At 40.4% G+C, this 16,580-nt stretch overlaps 1 protein-coding gene and 1 long non-coding RNA gene across 3 annotated transcripts; both read left to right on the top strand.

Moving 5' to 3' along the window:
- Window positions 1-828: 828 nt before the first annotated feature.
- LOC101162164 (actin-related protein 3B) lies at window positions 829-15,436 on the top strand. 2 transcript variants are annotated; one of them, XM_020712661.2, is made up of 12 exons: window positions 829-1,082; window positions 1,604-1,613; window positions 5,588-5,712; window positions 5,788-5,898; window positions 7,276-7,371; window positions 7,457-7,564; window positions 7,641-7,784; window positions 7,863-8,036; window positions 10,910-11,002; window positions 11,282-11,407; window positions 11,477-11,560; window positions 12,771-15,436. In XM_020712661.2, the coding sequence occupies exons 1-12, from the start codon at window positions 888-890 to the stop codon at window positions 12,864-12,866; spliced, it is 1,362 nt and encodes a 453-aa protein (XP_020568320.1). In that variant the 5' UTR covers window positions 829-887; the 3' UTR covers window positions 12,867-15,436. The 2 variants fall into 2 exon arrangements, with proteins under 2 accessions (XP_020568320.1, XP_004080883.1); XM_004080835.3 differs by having other exon boundaries at window positions 896-1,082; window positions 1,604-1,659.
- Window positions 2,243-4,060, top strand: LOC111946566. The gene is made up of 3 exons (XR_002872299.1): window positions 2,243-3,323; window positions 3,622-3,684; window positions 3,872-4,060. It is a non-coding gene; the product is annotated as an uncharacterized LOC111946566 (long non-coding RNA).
- Window positions 15,437-16,580: the final 1,144 nt, after the last annotated feature.

The raw sequence follows: 16,580 nt of genomic DNA, 5'->3' as shown, positions 1-16,580 counted from the left end.
TGGTATGTCAGAAGATTCATAATCCCTTGTTGCAAATGTTGGAGCCATTTGGCTGAAATTAGTTAACAGATTTCATGCATGCTTGTGCCTGTCATTCTTTGGTCATGCAGCTATTCTGGCCTCCTATTGGTTAGATGCATTTCAGCTGCCGTGTCATTTATTGGCATTTGCTTTTTGGATTTAGAACTTGGAAAGCAAGGCAGCATATTCATACATTTTATTATTTAATCTTAGACCGTGTTATTCTCACATTACTGTCATATTTAGGACATGCTCATGCCTTTGAAGAGTATTTTTTATTGGTCAAGAAAGTGCAAGAAAATAAATTACATAAACAACTTGTTTTCATGATGCGCGTGGCAAGACAGCACCCCCCCCCCCCCCAGATACCTGAATGTAACTGCAACGGCAGTTACAGAAAAAGTAAAATATGTGCAACTCAAGAGGCCTTTAGGTCTCATCTGTTTGCTCAGCTGTTGGACGGGACAAGTTGGAAGAAAAAAAATTATGTTTTGTATAAAGATTTGTATATTCTTAAATTTTGATTTTAGTGGCTTCACTCAGCAACAAACTGGGGAAACTATGATGTCACATGACCAATAGAATGACTGAGTAACAGCTGTTTTTTCTCTTTGGAAGTCTATGGGCTTTTGGCTTCTTGGAGCCAGCGGCTACTTCCTGTTTGGGTAACGGGGAGGGGTCACTCAGTCCTGTTCTCATTTTCAGTCAATGGATCAAACTCTGCATCAATCAAAACATCCACTGTGCGAGTGACCAAGCGTTTGCTGCCACCTGCTGGAGGTCCTCCCCACGTCCATGTCACTATAAACAGGCGCCACACATACAGAATCATGGTCACGTGAACAGGCACACAGCTGACAGCGGGGATGTCAGCTGTGTTGCTATTTTCTCCATCTTTCCCCTCAGCGCGCACGCACGTCCCCCCTCACGTGTCTGCTGCGCTGCGTCGGGACTGCGCCTGGCGCTCCGAGTCCGAATCCGAGCAGCGGGCCGAGCTGAGCCGGGTCGGGACCGGACATGTCCCTGCAGCTCCCTCCATGCGTGATAGACTGCGGGACTGGGTGAGAACACGCGGACACGCGTTTATGCTGTACACGAACCATTTATGTCACCCTGTGCGCGTGCGTTCGTGCTGTTGGGGTGCTTTTAAAGGGACAGTTCACCTGTAACAGAAAGCAGACACGCGCCTTCTGCGTCACAACATAAACATAGCAGGGATAGTGTGTCTGTTGGAGGTTTTGACCTCTTCATTTCCATCCATCACCTTCACATGCAGAGCAGACTTTCCTCCTGAATTAGGTTCTTCTTAGAGCTAGTTTAGACCTAATTTGGGGTTTTGTGTCTGGTTTGGGTCCTTTATGGCATCTGGTCCAGTTTGGATCTGGTTTCAAAATTTTTTTTCGTTCCTGCTTAGGATCTAATGTGGGCTTAAGACATCTATAGAATCAGTTCATGTTTGACTCTGGTTTTGGACTGGTTTTGGTCTGGTTTGTGCTTGGACCTTCACAACTAGAACAGGTGGTCTGAAGTTCTGTAAGTTGAGTTGTGCAGACACCTCTGATAGCTCTCTGTTCCCCTGCAGATACACAAAGGTGGGCTATGCAGGAAACACGGAGCCGCAGTTCATCATGCCATCCTGTAAGCATCCCTCTAACATGTTCCTCAGCAGAGATCCAGCCTCACATCTGAAGAACTCCAAATTCAAAAATACTTGATTCCAGTGACGTGCGGTGAGGTTAATGGCTGGTGAGGCACTGACGTCATCAGTCAGATTTACAAACATATGAACCATACTGAGTAACTTATTCACCATTTAATTGACAACAGTTAACGTGTTTTGTTTAAAATATCATTTCAACATGTTTTTTTTCATATGCAAACTGCAGCATAGAAAAAAGCACAAACGTTATTATCGTCTTACCTTTACTTGTAAATAAAGTCCATACGCCGCTCCTTCTGAAGAAAGTGATTTGCCGCTTGCTATCACTTATTCTATTGTTTTTTAGCGTCATAATCTCAGGGCTCACCGGCGCCCCCTAACATGAGGCACGAGAATGTCTGGCCTCACCCAGCGGCTTTTTCGCCGGCGTTTAGCGCTCAGCCATGGCCGGCCCTCCCTATACGCGAATTACGCAGCCGCGTAGGGCCCCCGTCACCTGCAGGGCCCCGAAGTGGCGAAAAAAATAAAAATAAAAAAGACCCAAATCTGGCAACCCATTTCATAGCACGTCCGTACCAACGTGCGCTCTGAATGTTGTGCAAAAGAAAGTTGCCTGCACTTCAATGATCACCTGAACCAATCTGGCAACCCAGATAATGACGTTGAGCCACTCTTAGCAACGATTGGCCAACATCACTGCATCGCAGCCTGGCACGGTGTGCATTTACGAGCGCATTTTGTTTCAATAAAGTTGGGGAAAAGAAAAAAAACGAGCGAAATTTGTCACTCTGATCAAAGCGACAACAATAGAACATCATGCCACAGAGATTTTATCCATCAGGAGCTGAAAAAATATGAAGAACTTCAACCACAAGGTAAGTTTGGAGGATGTTGGGGCTTTATTTTTATATTATCCAGCATTTCTGTGCAGCTGCGCAATTTACGTAAAATACTAATCGATCCGAGGTGAAGATTGCACAAACGACCCCTGTCGTAAATTTCCCATGGAAAACTGGAAAATAATTCTGATACCAAAGTTTCCAAGATGAGGTCGGACATGACCTTCCAAAACGGTGAAGAGTAGAGAAGAGTAGATAATGACAACTGCGATGGCTGATAAATGTTTTAACTCACGTTATAATATTGTTTAATTGTTTTGCTAACACACATTTAGTGCGTTCTGCATTTTCTGGTTTATGTCAGCATAAAAACTGCTGTTTATTATAGCAGGTCAGGTATTCTGAGTTTTTCAACAATGTGCCTTAAATCTTGCATTGGCATGAAATAAAATATGGAGAATCAAAACTGCCAGATACAAATAGTAAATAAAGGTTCTGATTTATAAATGATAAACAAAAGAAATGTACTTATTTTAAAATTATGAACATACAAAATAATAGACAAAGAAGTGTATAAGTGCTTATATTTCCACTTATACTCAAATTATTGTTCACATTATTTATAAATGGGTACATTTATTTCTTATTTGTATTTTGCAGTTTTGGTTTTACATAATGATGTTTTGCACAGTTCCGTCTCAGCTGATAGTTTCTTCTGCTCTCAAAAAGTATCAAGAATTATGGAGGTGGTGCAGCATCCACATCTCAAGATGTTCCTGACTTCACTGAAGATGGAATCTCAGGTCATTTAATAGCATGTAGAGTCATTTAAAAAACAGTGTCTGCATAAACCCTTTTTCATAATACGCAGCTGAAGAGTATGGAGCTCCAAACTGTTCATAATTAAATTAATACATATGATCTTGTGCAAATATACAATCAAACAATAAATCTCTCATAAATATATAAAAAGATCATGAAATTGTGAAAAACCTGCACACAGATTTTAAATGAGCCACTAAACTATTAGTAGTTTTCTGCTATAGTTTTTTATTAGTTTTATCATTGATTATTCTATAATAATAATTATTGTTTTTTTAGCTGCAGAAGAAACTCCTGTCACCACATCTTTGATTAAAAGAGAAAACGTTGATGCTGCTGCTGGTAAGTTCAAATTTACCCAATATGGAACCCAAATCAAACTTATTGTTTCATTATTACTTAACAGAAAGTTATACATGTGAGCGCACACAAACAAAAGTGAAGGCACTTCTTTCCAACATTCTGCTTCCAGCATCACAGCAACTTTTCACTGTTTGCTTTTATTGATGTTCAGTATCTCATGTTCCAGAGGCTCCAAGAGAGGCATGTATGAAAGAGGAGCCTACAGGATCCAAAATTCCACCTACCGGTACCACAAATCCAGTTGGTCCAGATGAATGACCAACCACACTCTCTGATCCAGAAAGAATGGATTTGATGCAAAGAGGTCCTTTTCAGACTGAGAAAGACTCTGACTTTCCAAAATCCCCTCATTGAGCTGTTGTGTTCTTTATGTTGGATTGTTTTATCGTTATTTGATTTTCTATTAAGTTGCTGTTTTTAAAAGTTGGAGTTTTGGGAATGTCATTTGTTGAGTGCCTAATGTTACATTAAAAATATATATCTATATATATATATACATTTGTCATTCTTTTTTTTCTTTGCATTTAAAATTTGTTCTGCACCACTTAATGTGCATCCAACATGCAGGCAATATTCTGTATTCAATTCTTCAGCAGCAACAATAATTCACAAATGTATTAATAGAGAGATCTCATCTATAACAAAAGTTGTGTTTTTTTGGTGCTGCTGATCAGTTAGAGGGCCCACAAATTACATTTCGCTTAGGGCCCCCAGAAGACCAGGGCCGGCCCTGCGCTCAGCACAATAAACACGTCCCTCACATACAGTTATTTATAAAAACAAACACTGTACATCATATACATCTGCTAAATTATGTAAACTCAGCTCATATAGTACAAGTGATTGAACTGACATACAGAGAGACAGCAGTACCGTCTGACTGCATAGGTATTGCGCAATCCAAGGTGAGGCTCAGCGGGCTTGTGCCTCATCGCACGTCACTTAGTATCTGAACCGGCAAATGCGGAAATTCAGCGATGTTGAAAAGAAAAAACACCCAAAAATGGTAAATTTAAATGGAAAATGACTGCAAAGCACAAATTACTGATTAAATATAATAATTGAATTTATATTTTCTCTTTTTTTCCCATAATGCCTCTCCTGACTGCACGTCACTGCTTGATTCATCTGAGTACATAAATCATGTCAGTTGTTTGGGTTTTTAATTATTATTAATTTATTTTTTGTAGCTCTGAGTCTGCAGTTGATTAATTTGAGGCTTGTTTAGAAGAACAAACAAGTTTGAAAGGCAAAAAATATACATAAAAAAAAGTCAACTTTAAAATTTTCATCTGGTAATTTTACATTTTTTTGTACTTTATAAGATAAGAATTGCTGGACTGTTTGATTTCAAAACATTTCTACCTATTTTTTGTCTCATTAACTTTTTGCAGCTCCAAATATGGTGAGCTTGTTTTATGTCAACGTTCAATTTGAACACACAGCTGATCCGTTTGGCTCACACTTAGGGATAGCAACTAAATGCAATGTATAGAACCTCAAAGAAGCTCAGAAATCTGTGAAAATGTTTTAAACGTTAGCAACTGTAGATACTGCCCCTCAAAATAAAACAGACAACTTCCTTTAATCCTGAAGAAATCTCTGTCTGCCAGAGACAAAGCTTACAACCAGCGTGGGTGCTGATAATCTTCGGCCAGCATCCACACATCCACAAAAAGGAAAGATGAACATGCCAGAGCATGATCCTGATCAAAATTGGACCAATGTAGAATGAAGAAACCTTCAGCAGCCTGCATCTGTGCTCGTATGGTGCCGGGGGAATTTACTGATTTATTGTAAAGCTTGGACTTCATAAACTCCAGGGTATCTGAAATCAAAGTTTATCAGAATCTGATCTGCTCGGACTTATAACTTTCCCCAGGCATTGCCATTAAGGAGTCGGCCAGTGTGGGGGAGCAGGCGCAGAGAAGGGTCACTCGGGGAGTGGACGACCTTGACTTTTACATCGGGGACGAAGCTGTCGACAAACCCAACTATGCAACCAAAGTATGAGCAGCTGCAGGAGCTAGAGGAGGTTTGGAGGGGAGTGAGAAGATGATAAAGTGCTGCTCTGTCCTGCAGTGGCCTATCCGGCATGGGATGGTGGAAGACTGGGATCTGATGGAGAAGTTCCTGGAGCAAGTCATCTTTAAGTACCTGCGTGCCGAACCCGAAGACCACAGCTTCCTCATGGTGAGACCAAGTCTGTGCTTTAGTCACAAACAGTTTTTGGATCAGAAAGTTCTCCATGGGGACATTTCCAGATCCCTGGGTGGGTTTACCATTCCAACAGGAATCTGCAAAAGATTTGGTATAAGTTTGATGGGAATTTAGAGGTCCTTGGAGAAGGTTGAGGGGATATGTTCTAGATATGTTCTAGACCACTGGTCCCCAACTCTCCGGGCCATGGACCAGTACCGGGCCGCAAACATAGAAAAATACATACAGTCGATTATTTCCATTTTGTTTTATTTTAGAAAACTACCAGATTATCTCCTCCACATCCTTCCATGACATAGTCCAAATCCAAATCCAACCCCCCCCCCCCCCCCCCCCCCCCGGCTTCTCCCTATCCATCCAATTGTAGGAGCATTTGGAGGGGTAGGAGCATCTGAAATAGTTTTTAGAATGGGAAACCCTCGCGGCAGAGAGCTCTGTATCACTCCGCCGCGAGGGTAAGCCGCTTCGCGCTGTGCTGCAAAGGAGAAACACATTTCTTCAAGTGGGTTTGCTCTAAAGCACAGAAGTTTACATTTAAATGTAAGCAATGACTCTTCGTTTTTGCATGACTTTTTAAAGTTATAAAACTGATGTTATGCATTTCCCCAGCACTGCCAGCTACATGCTAACGTGCATGACCAGCGACTATATTGATGACGTCATCGAGTGGGAGTAACGTCCGAATTTGAAGACACTATTTTTCCTTAACTCTAAAGTTGTAAATGGGACATTAAAGAATTTTCCTACAGCAAAGCTAAATTATGCAGGCACCTGTTAAGAAAGTTTAGCACGGAAGGTACTCCTTTATGTTAAAAAAGAAATGCACAATGAATTAGGATTTAGTTAAAAACAGCAGTCTTGGGGCACGGATGTCCAGGGTTTGTCTAGTTTAGCAATTGGCTATTGTTCATATTTAATGACTATGTTCTCTGTTTTTCTACAATTATTGGTGTGAAGCCCGTTGAGACAACTGTGTTGTGATATTGGACTATATAAATAAAATTGAATTCAATTCTTTAAAAAAAAAAAAACGGTAATGTTGTCTTTGTTGAATAGTTATAAGTCAGAGACAACTTCTACAAATCAACCACTTTTTAAGTTGAATCTTCATCATCTGTAAAATATTCTCCTAAAAAGTTACCTTAATATTTAAAGAAAATATAAATCTCTGTGGTTTATCAGTTAGTTGGTTATATAAAAAGAAACTATGACATATGTTGTTTGGTCATTTTTTTTTAATCATTAGTCGAGGTTGCTGCATTGAAGGAATGTCATATTACTGTTGCGGCTTGAGTCATGAAATGTCGGGACTTTTAAGTCATGAACGCCATGCTGTGTGTGCATGCGCAGACCGAGCCCCCTCTCAACACGCCAGAGAACAGAGAGTATCTGGCAGAGATCATGTTTGAGACCTTCAACATACCAGGACTCTACATTGCAGTTCAGGTAAGTTAGACCTCCACCTGTCCCCGGGTCTGGACAGAGTTCTGGCTGTAAAGACTTCCTTTTATTGTATGGGTTCATGCATCAGGCAGTGCTGGCGTTGGCGGCATCTTGGACGTCCCGGCAAGTGGGGCAGAGGACTTTGACAGGCATCGTGATCGACAGTGGAGATGGCGTCACGCACGCCATCCCTGTGGTGAGAGGCACGCACACTTTAACATTCACTGAAGGCGAAGCAGCCTCTGGCTGAGAAACATGGCTGTCTGTCACAGGCAGAGGGCTACGTGATTGGCAGCTGTATTAAACACATCCCCATAGCAGGGCGGGACATCACCTTCTTTATCCAGCAGCTGCTCAGAGACAGAGAGGTGGGAATTCCTCCAGAGCAGTCAATGGAGACCGCTAAGGCAGTCAAGGTGCAGACCGCTCCTCCAATCCCCTTTGATTATTGTAAGAATTCCTGAACACAGGAGCATTAAAGTGTTTGTGTGCAGGAGCGCTACTGTTACATCTGTCCGGACATAGTGAAGGAGTTCACAAAGTACGACTCTGATCCAGGAAAGTGGATCAAACTGTACAGAGGAGTTAACACCCTCACCAACTCTGCCTTCCACATTGACGTCGGCTATGAGCGCTTCCTCGGCCCTGAAATTTTCTTCCACCCTGAGGTGAGGACACATTCTGTTCCACAAATGCAAAACCCAACTGTTGGTGCAGGCATACAGCAGAGGGAACCCAAGATTGACTCTTGAGGTGCTCTGTAGCAGCGCCTTAAACTCCCACTCCAACCATATTTGCATCTACTGTTCCAAGTAGTCTTTTAATTATGATTATGCGGTTCTTAGCCAAATTCAAAAAGTCTGTCATTTATAAGACATAGTTTCTGCAGGGCAGCAGGAGTTCATTAGAAATTCACCTCTGAGTTGTGGACGGGACTGTTGACCGCCTCCACTTATTTTCCATTATTCCTTTGTTTACACCAGGGGTCGGGAACTTATGGCTCACGAGCCACATCTGGCTCTTTTGATGGCCACATCTGGCTCGCAGACAAATCTTTAATTATTAAAAAAAAAAAGTTTCATTGGACCAGTCCTTCTCGGGCGCGATGCAATGCCAGTTTGTACCGGCCTAAAACCTGTGAGTTGCTGTTCCGGCAGATACGCCCTCCCATCTTTGAGAATGAAAAGGGGAGGGGTAGTGGGCGCAGACAGCAAGGTGAGCGGCGCTCTGATTAGAACACGCTGCCCGTCACACACCACACTGCAGCGTGTGAGTAATGCTGTACTGACAATGTTTGGCTCCACGTCTGGATGTGAGCAGTCTGTCTCACATCTAAAGAACATTCAGACCAACCTACGATCACGTTTAACGGATGGAAGTCTCAACGCCTGCATGAAGCTTAAACTCACCACCTATCAACCAAACAAGACCATCAGCAAAACCATGCAGCACCAGAAGTCACATTAATGCTAAGAAATACTAAGCATTTACTAGCAACACCATAATGTAACGTCCCTTTCTCACACTGAGGCACGGAGACTTAACCTCTTTTAAGGTTCTTTATTCTGGTTACTGCAGGCCGTAACAAACGCCGTACAACTTATTCAGCAACTCCTAAATCTCTCCTGACGAGAGCGCTCCCCCAACTTTATATTCACCCACTCCTGCATCTGCCCTCCTATTTCCTTATTCGGCCCATGGCTGAACCCGATTGGTCTAAACTTCCCAACGACAGGCTGAGCGACAGAACTGAGAGCCAATCAGCATCTTTGCTCAGTTCGCTAAAATAACAATTTTATTAAAAAGAATCCACAGACTTATTGTACTTTAAAAGTGTTGAAATTACACAAAATGCACACATTCACTTATATTTTTAGTTTTAAACATATTGTATGGCTCTCACATTTAAAAATATGTGGCGCTTATGGCTCTCTCGGCCAAAAAGGTTCCCGACCCCTGGTTCACACTCTCTCCCGCTAGCTTATAGCCCCTCAAGCACGCCCAAGCTAACATTAGCATAGCAAAAAGAAACCTGCGAGCAAAATCATAGCTTTTAATCCGTACAGTTTTGATCCAGATTCCAGCTCAGACGAGGAAAGTAAAGAAATTAATGAATCTTTTAGTCTGCAAGTGGATGAATCAAAATTGTAGTGGAGAAAGCGAGACGCTTTTTCAAATCGCTGGTTTTTGTTTGCTCCTGAGCCAACACAAGATAAATAAAGAAATACACAGAAACGCAGTTTTAATCTTTAAATACTTTAAAAATGTCATCCCTCATGAGAACCACTTCAATGAAAATCATGTTTCCGGTGTTTTTAAAATGTTCTTGGAGAATTTTCTCTTGATGGAGGACAAATATAAAGGAAATTAAACTCAGCATTCCATTTCTGGATATTTATTTATTCAAATCGTTGTGAATAAGAAACCTTGGGTGGGCCACAAGCTCCACTCCATTTTGACGCCTCCATTCTGCAGACAAATAGATCCATGTACGTCTTTGTTTTCCTCGTCTGAGCTGAAATCTGGATCAAAACTGTACGGATGGATAGATCCAGTATTGCTCACCATTTTTGTTGCTACGCTAATGTTAGGTAAATGGTGTGAGGAGCTGTAAGCTAGTGGGAGAGAGAGTAAACTGAGGGCTCAGTTATGGTTGATGGGAAGGAGGTTTTCTGAGTTGGCTTCCAAAATTTTAAATAGTCTTTGTGTGTGTCAGATAAATGCATCTAGACATTAAAGAAAAACACAATTAGAAACAACAGACCACAACAAGAATCAAGTTTCTCATGCACGAGGGAGAAGAACCAAATGTGACAGAAAAAGGCCCACCACGCTTCTCTTCTCAAAGGATCTGCTCCTCCCCTTGCTGCTTTTATTAAGAACACAAGTTGGAGGTTACAATTTCAAGACAAAGAGAAAAGTTCATTAGGGGGTGTCGTATAATGACCCATTTGGTGGATTCTAAGTTCAAACAGTATTCCTTATCAGTTCAGGACAGTGTGTCGTAAAACCCCCCTCATCCTAACTGGGGATGAGAAACAGATGAACAAACACACAACTGTTTTCTAAAAAGGTCAATCTGAGTTAACATTTAAACACACATTTAAACAAATACATTTAAACAATGATAATAATAAAACAATTTCCGTCACATTGTGATTGCAGTTTAAATTTTAGACCTTTTCCAAGTTTTTAAGAGGTTTCCATACATGAAATGTTCAGGTGCTCTGGGTTGATTACAGCCCACAGGCAATATGATTGTAGAATTCTACAGCCCCATTTTTCCCAAATCTCTTGACAATAAATGCACATTTTTAAACTTTCTTTCACAGTTACAATTTTTTTAGAAACAATTTTAAGATTTATAAAATGAGTTTAGCATAAAGCAAGGAAGTAGAAGGTTGAATGGTTTTGGTGCTCTGAATTTTCTATAGTTCTTCAGCCAACTTTAAATTTAACAAGAAAAATTGTTTTTTTGAACTATAGATTTTGTATTTTTAAAATAGGGACAGGAATGCTATGTGCTTCTGTTCTCTTTCAGTTTGCTAACCCTGACTTCACACAGCCCATCTCTGATGTTGTGGACGAGGTCATCCAGAGCTGTCCAATCGACGTGAGAAGGCCGCTCTACAAGGTCTGTGGATGTCATCATGGCAACTGTAGGGAGTACAAACCTCAGCAGACATGTGGCATGTCTGAGCACTTTTCATTTGGCCACACTCAGATAATTAGTTACCTGGAGGAGCCTGCATGTGCATCAGTCTTTAGTGAAGGGACGACAGCTTTACTGCTTTCAGTTCTAATTTTGCAGAAATGCCATTCAGGGAAATCATGACTAAAACTAGTTCCTCTATAATTGGATCAAATGTGGTTAGCTTGATGATTTGACCTAATGCATTTTTCTGTTCATCAGAACATCGTACTCTCTGGTGGCTCCACCATGTTCAGGGACTTTGGACGTCGGTTGCAGAGAGACCTGAAGAGAGTGGTGGACGCCAGGTTGAGGCTGAGCGAGGAGCTGAGTGGAGGACGGATAAAGGTCGGGCAGGACTGGCCCCTGCTGGTGTTGTGTTTTTGCCGCAGCTCTTACTTGTTTGTGTTTTTGCAGCCAAAGCCAATGGAGGTTCAGGTGGTCTCTCATCACATGCAAAGATACGCTGTTTGGTTTGGAGGGTCCATGCTGGCGTCCACGGTAAACTTACCTAACCTCACCTGTTCTGTTGAAGCTTTTGCTGCAGGTTTTCGTGAATAGCCTGTAAGAGACAAGATACACTTTTGCAGCCAGACTGTAAAGTTGAGGTAACCAGAGAAGAGATTCTGATAAATGAATCCAAGCTGAATGAATCCAAATCTGAAAGTGTGGCTCAGTCCAGTTATTTTATCATTGAACCGCTACATCTTTTCCACAGAAGGGTCACAGTTGTCACAGAAAAGTGGAGTAGTGAGCTTTTATTGGCCTTTGCTTCCATCAGTTGCAACTAAAAGCGCAGAAAAAAAAATCCTTTTTTGCTTCAAATGGCAATCCAAATCCACTCAGACACCCCTGATGTAATCGGGATGTACCGGTAGGCGGAGCTTTACCAGTGCGTCACTGTGAGGTCAACATGTGGAGGTTGTTTTGACTTTTTACCCAAAACTTGTTTAAAAAACAACCTGTGTTCCTCATTGATGGCTTATTGATTTTGAATCAATCTGTTACAATAAAAACAGCAATAATTGCTTAAATCTAATTGTAAATACATAACAAAAGATAAAAAAGGAAGAATTCGTATTTGTGTTTCTTTTTAAAATAGAATTTATTAAATTCACCTGCCTAGTATCTATTTAAAACAATATTTTATATTTTCCTAAAGACTCAAACTTATATCCTTTTTTGCACTGACACAATTTGCTTGTTGGTGTGTGTTTGTGTGTTGATGTGTGTGATGTTTTATATTTGTTGATGTCTTGTTTGATTTTGTGAGGCTTTGTCCTTTGCTGCTTTGTTGTATGTTCTTGGGTGGGTTGTCTTTGTGGGTTTATTGTGTTGTTACTTTTGATGTGTTTATATTGCTGTTTGTATTTTGTGTTTGTTTATTTCTTTTTTACTGTTGTCTATGTTTGTTGTCATGTTTGATGTTGCGTCTAGTGTATTTTGTGTTCTTGTTTGTTAAATTGTTGTGTATGTTTGTTGTGGGTAAATGTTGTGTGTATTTTGTTTGTTTAATGTTTTTTTTGTGTGTATGCTTGTTGTCATGTTTTATGTTGTGTCTTTCGTTGTGTGTGTTTTGTTTATTGTGTTTTTATTGTTGCGGATGTTTGTTGTTGCGTTCGATGGGTGTATGTTGTTGTGTGTCTTTTGTTCGCCTCGTGGGACTTGTATAAATCTCACGTGTGTTTGTCATTGTGCGTGTTTTGTTCAGTCGGAGTTCCCTCAGGTGTGTCACTCCAAGAAGGACTACGATGAAGTGGGCCCGAGCATCTGTCGACACAACCCCGTGTTTGGCATCATGTCCTGACGACGGCGTCAGCTACACCGCACTGACCCGTTAGCATGCTAGCCTGTTGCTCAGCTAAAGTCAAAGCCAGTAACCTGTTAGCTCCTTAGTTTAGCCTGTTACAGTGAAGCATGAGATTCAGAGGAAAGCCAAGCATACAGAGTTTTATTTTGTTAAAATAGTTTTGTTTAGAAAGACTAGCGCATGGGTGAGCAGCTGCTTTACTTATGTCCATCAAGCAACACCACAGCTGCAGCTTCTGTTTTTGCTTGTACGTGGTTCTGTGGTTTAGGGGCCCCTTTCACCTAAGAGACGTAAGCTTGAGCACAAAGCCTATATCCAAAATAGAATAACATGTGGGCAGAGGACAGAAACATGCAACCAGGCAGACATTGCTGCTTCAGTAAACTCAGAATAACGAGAAAACAGTTCATATTTTTTACATACATTAATCACACTCCCATCAAAACAAAAGCACAGTTTTAGTAACTTTAAATAGAAAAAGCTCTGAAAAAAGTACGATGATGTTTACTGTCGATGATAACATTGCAGGTGCTCTATGATCAAATCCAGTGGTCAAAACGAAATCTGAAAATAAAAACAAAAGCAAAGAAATTTAAAAGTTAAAAGACTTAAATAACATCTTAGACTAAGAGTTTATTTATGAAAAAGAACATTCATAAATGGTTCTACTGCGAAGGACTGGCGAACTGTGTAGGGTGAACCCCCATCTAGAGCCCCCAAACCCCCAAAAAAGATTAATGCGTTTGGATGGATTGAAATCTATAATTGGGACATTATTTTTGATTTTAAATATTCCAAAATGAGGTGCATTTTATTTGTGTTAATGTTAAAAAGTTTTAAACTAATTTGGTCTGCATTTTTTATACCGAAACTATTCAAAATAAATCCAGGTGAGGATTTTCCATTTTAGTCAATAATAACTTGAGTTTTCTGACAGTGAGAACTCTCAGCTTCACATGGGGACAATGTGAGCCGCAAATCTGACAGAGCCTATTTGTACACTGATCAATATCAGTTTATGGCTTATCTGAATTGTATCAACCTATTCGATGTACTGTAAATGCAAAAAAGGATTTCTATGCTTAGAGTACTTTACAAAATCTATTTTTTAGATTCTAACATATACCAGTCATTAAATCTGTCTTGATGTTTGTGAGAACACAGATAATTTTAACACAGGACTTTCAGAGTAAATAACATAATTTTTCTCATTTAAAACAGTGCAGAAAAAATATCAGAACATTTACACCCAGCTATGTTGAAAGACTTGCTCAAGGTTTGGATCATTTAAAAAAATCAGGATTCGTGTTCCAATAATAGATTGATCCCAGTGATGAAGTGAATAAAATGACATTTTCTTTAGAAGCAACAATTCTATACAAACAACTGCAGAAATATTTTTACTCTACAATCACATTATATCTTGTGAAGAAACTTTTGTCATTTTGTTTTATAAACTCTCATCTAAATATTAATTTGCTTTGATCATCATTGTGAACTGTGTGAACACGAAAGTGAAACTGTGAATCTGACGGATCCTGCAGACTCTCATGACGAGCAGCCAAAAGTGCGCTCAGGTAAGCCTGCTCCAAAATAGGTTGAATTCACAAATAAAGTACTGGTAACCAGAGCAGTAAACACCGACTAGAACATATACATATTTATAAAACAGTTCTGCATTTTCACTTAGCCCACTTCTTGAGATCATTTGAGGTACTGATTGTAGTCCTGCTGATCACAGGAATGCATGTGTCACTGTTTTGATGTAGCATTTTACAGAGGGGTAGTCCAGAAAGCAGATTATGTGAGTTAGCTCGATAAGTTTGAGGCTTTCAGTTCCAAAAACTGAGGTATGTTTCAGGGTATGTCAAGTTGTCATAGCAACTCATGCTCTGAACATAATCTGGTCTGGCGCAGGTTTAGTTTAAGATGAGTTGGTTTCAGACTGGTGATGGAGCATGGCCTGCCCATTTGAAGATTATTTAGGGGACAAAGAAGCTCAGATAATACAGTCCTTTCGGCCTCGAGAGGAGATTGTTATATATAATTGGAGACTGCGGAAATCGACAATCCATTGAAAATCCATTGAAAATTGTACTTGCTGTGCACGCGCATTAATTCAGGGTTACAGAGAGGAGGTTTATTAAGCAAACTCATAACCGGTGTTTTGGAACCGACATACCCAGAGTAAGCAAGTTTAGGCTGACTTGCGCAAGAGTTCAGGGTTAAAGTCAGGGTAGAGTAATCTTGCTTTCTGGAATACCTCCCAGTTGTTGTTTGCATGGCTCTGCAAGAACACCACTGGCCACTAGGTTGCACCACATCTCATTCTCATACTAGAGGTCGCTGTGGACACAGCAGGTGACACCAGCACGTCATTTTGATAGGAATTCAGGATCCTCTGTGACCTGAACCCCCTTGACAGCAACCCAGACGGCTGGTTTTTGATGTGAAGGAACATTTTAAGCACAGAAACTTCCACCCTAAGCTGACTGCACATTTGGTTTCCTTCTGAAGAGCTCACTGGTGTCTGACTCCTGTCAATATTAAAGCAGCTTCTGTAAAAATTGTGCTGTGGGTTTCTTCACACACGAATGTGTCATCTCTTTAAGTTTACTAGAATGGACTGGGTGGAAACAGAACATATTAATCAGTAATTTTGTGAAAACTCCCTTTTTGTCACTTTTTTCAAGTGTTCAGTTGAACATCATCTAAACCTGGAGTTTCCAATGAGTCTGTGACTCTGCATTTGACTCCTCTGTGAAGGGAGCGGTGGGCTCAGTGGTTCACTTTGGAGAAACATGAAAGGGCCCCCAAAGCTTCCACATAAGGAAAATACCTGCGATGCAGAATCCAGCCTGTGTCCAGGTGAATGCAGAGGGGTGGGTCACGAGACCAAATCATGGGCAAACTGTGGTGGGATTCACTGTAGAAACAGGAAAAAAAATGCAGAATCCACAGGAACCTTTCATCCCCCGTGCATAAGAAGGATATGATTAAAACAGGGAGATATTGTGTAACGTATTCTCTTAAATTATCCACAGGCTCGTCTCAGGGACACTCTTTATGCATAGCAACGACTCCCATCCTAGGGTCGAACCACTTTTGAAGTGGTTAATTTTTTTCCAGTTTATTCCAAATACTGGCCTCAATGAACACAGCTTTCTTTTTAAATATTTTATTTTAATATTTTAAGTGCAAACTCTCCTTTATTTAAAGGTTTCCAAAACCAGCATATTTTTTCATTTTTGAAGAAACTATTTTGTCTCCACTTCATTTCTTTTGGAGATGTCCACTAAAACCAAAGTGAGCCATGATTGGTGCTGCACTAGCTTTTTAAACTTAATTTTATTATACTGTTGATTATTTTACTACACGTTTATACTTATTTGATAAAATCTTTATAAACATGATCAATTATCTGATTATATTTGCCAATCTAGTGATCATCGATGCACACTGGTTTTTCACAGAGAGGAAATTTCTAGGGCACTTGATTTAGGAATTGTACATTCGGACAGCACTACACAATGGCGAACACACTTCGCCATAGTGCACTATATATTTACATAGCTTCTGTGTACGATTTCTTAGACGGTGGTTGGCTAAATAATGGATTGGATTTATCTGCGCTTTTCAAGACACCCAAAGTGCTTACATTGTGTCCATTATTCATTCACTCCTCATTCATACTTGGTGATGGTAACTACT

Source organism: Oryzias latipes, chromosome 20, assembly GCF_002234675.1.
Source record: "Oryzias latipes chromosome 20, ASM223467v1".
Taxonomy (NCBI): domain Eukaryota; kingdom Metazoa; phylum Chordata; class Actinopteri; order Beloniformes; family Adrianichthyidae; genus Oryzias; species Oryzias latipes.
The sequence above is the reverse complement of the archived record's forward strand: the minus strand, read 5'-3'. Positions and strand labels throughout refer to the sequence as shown.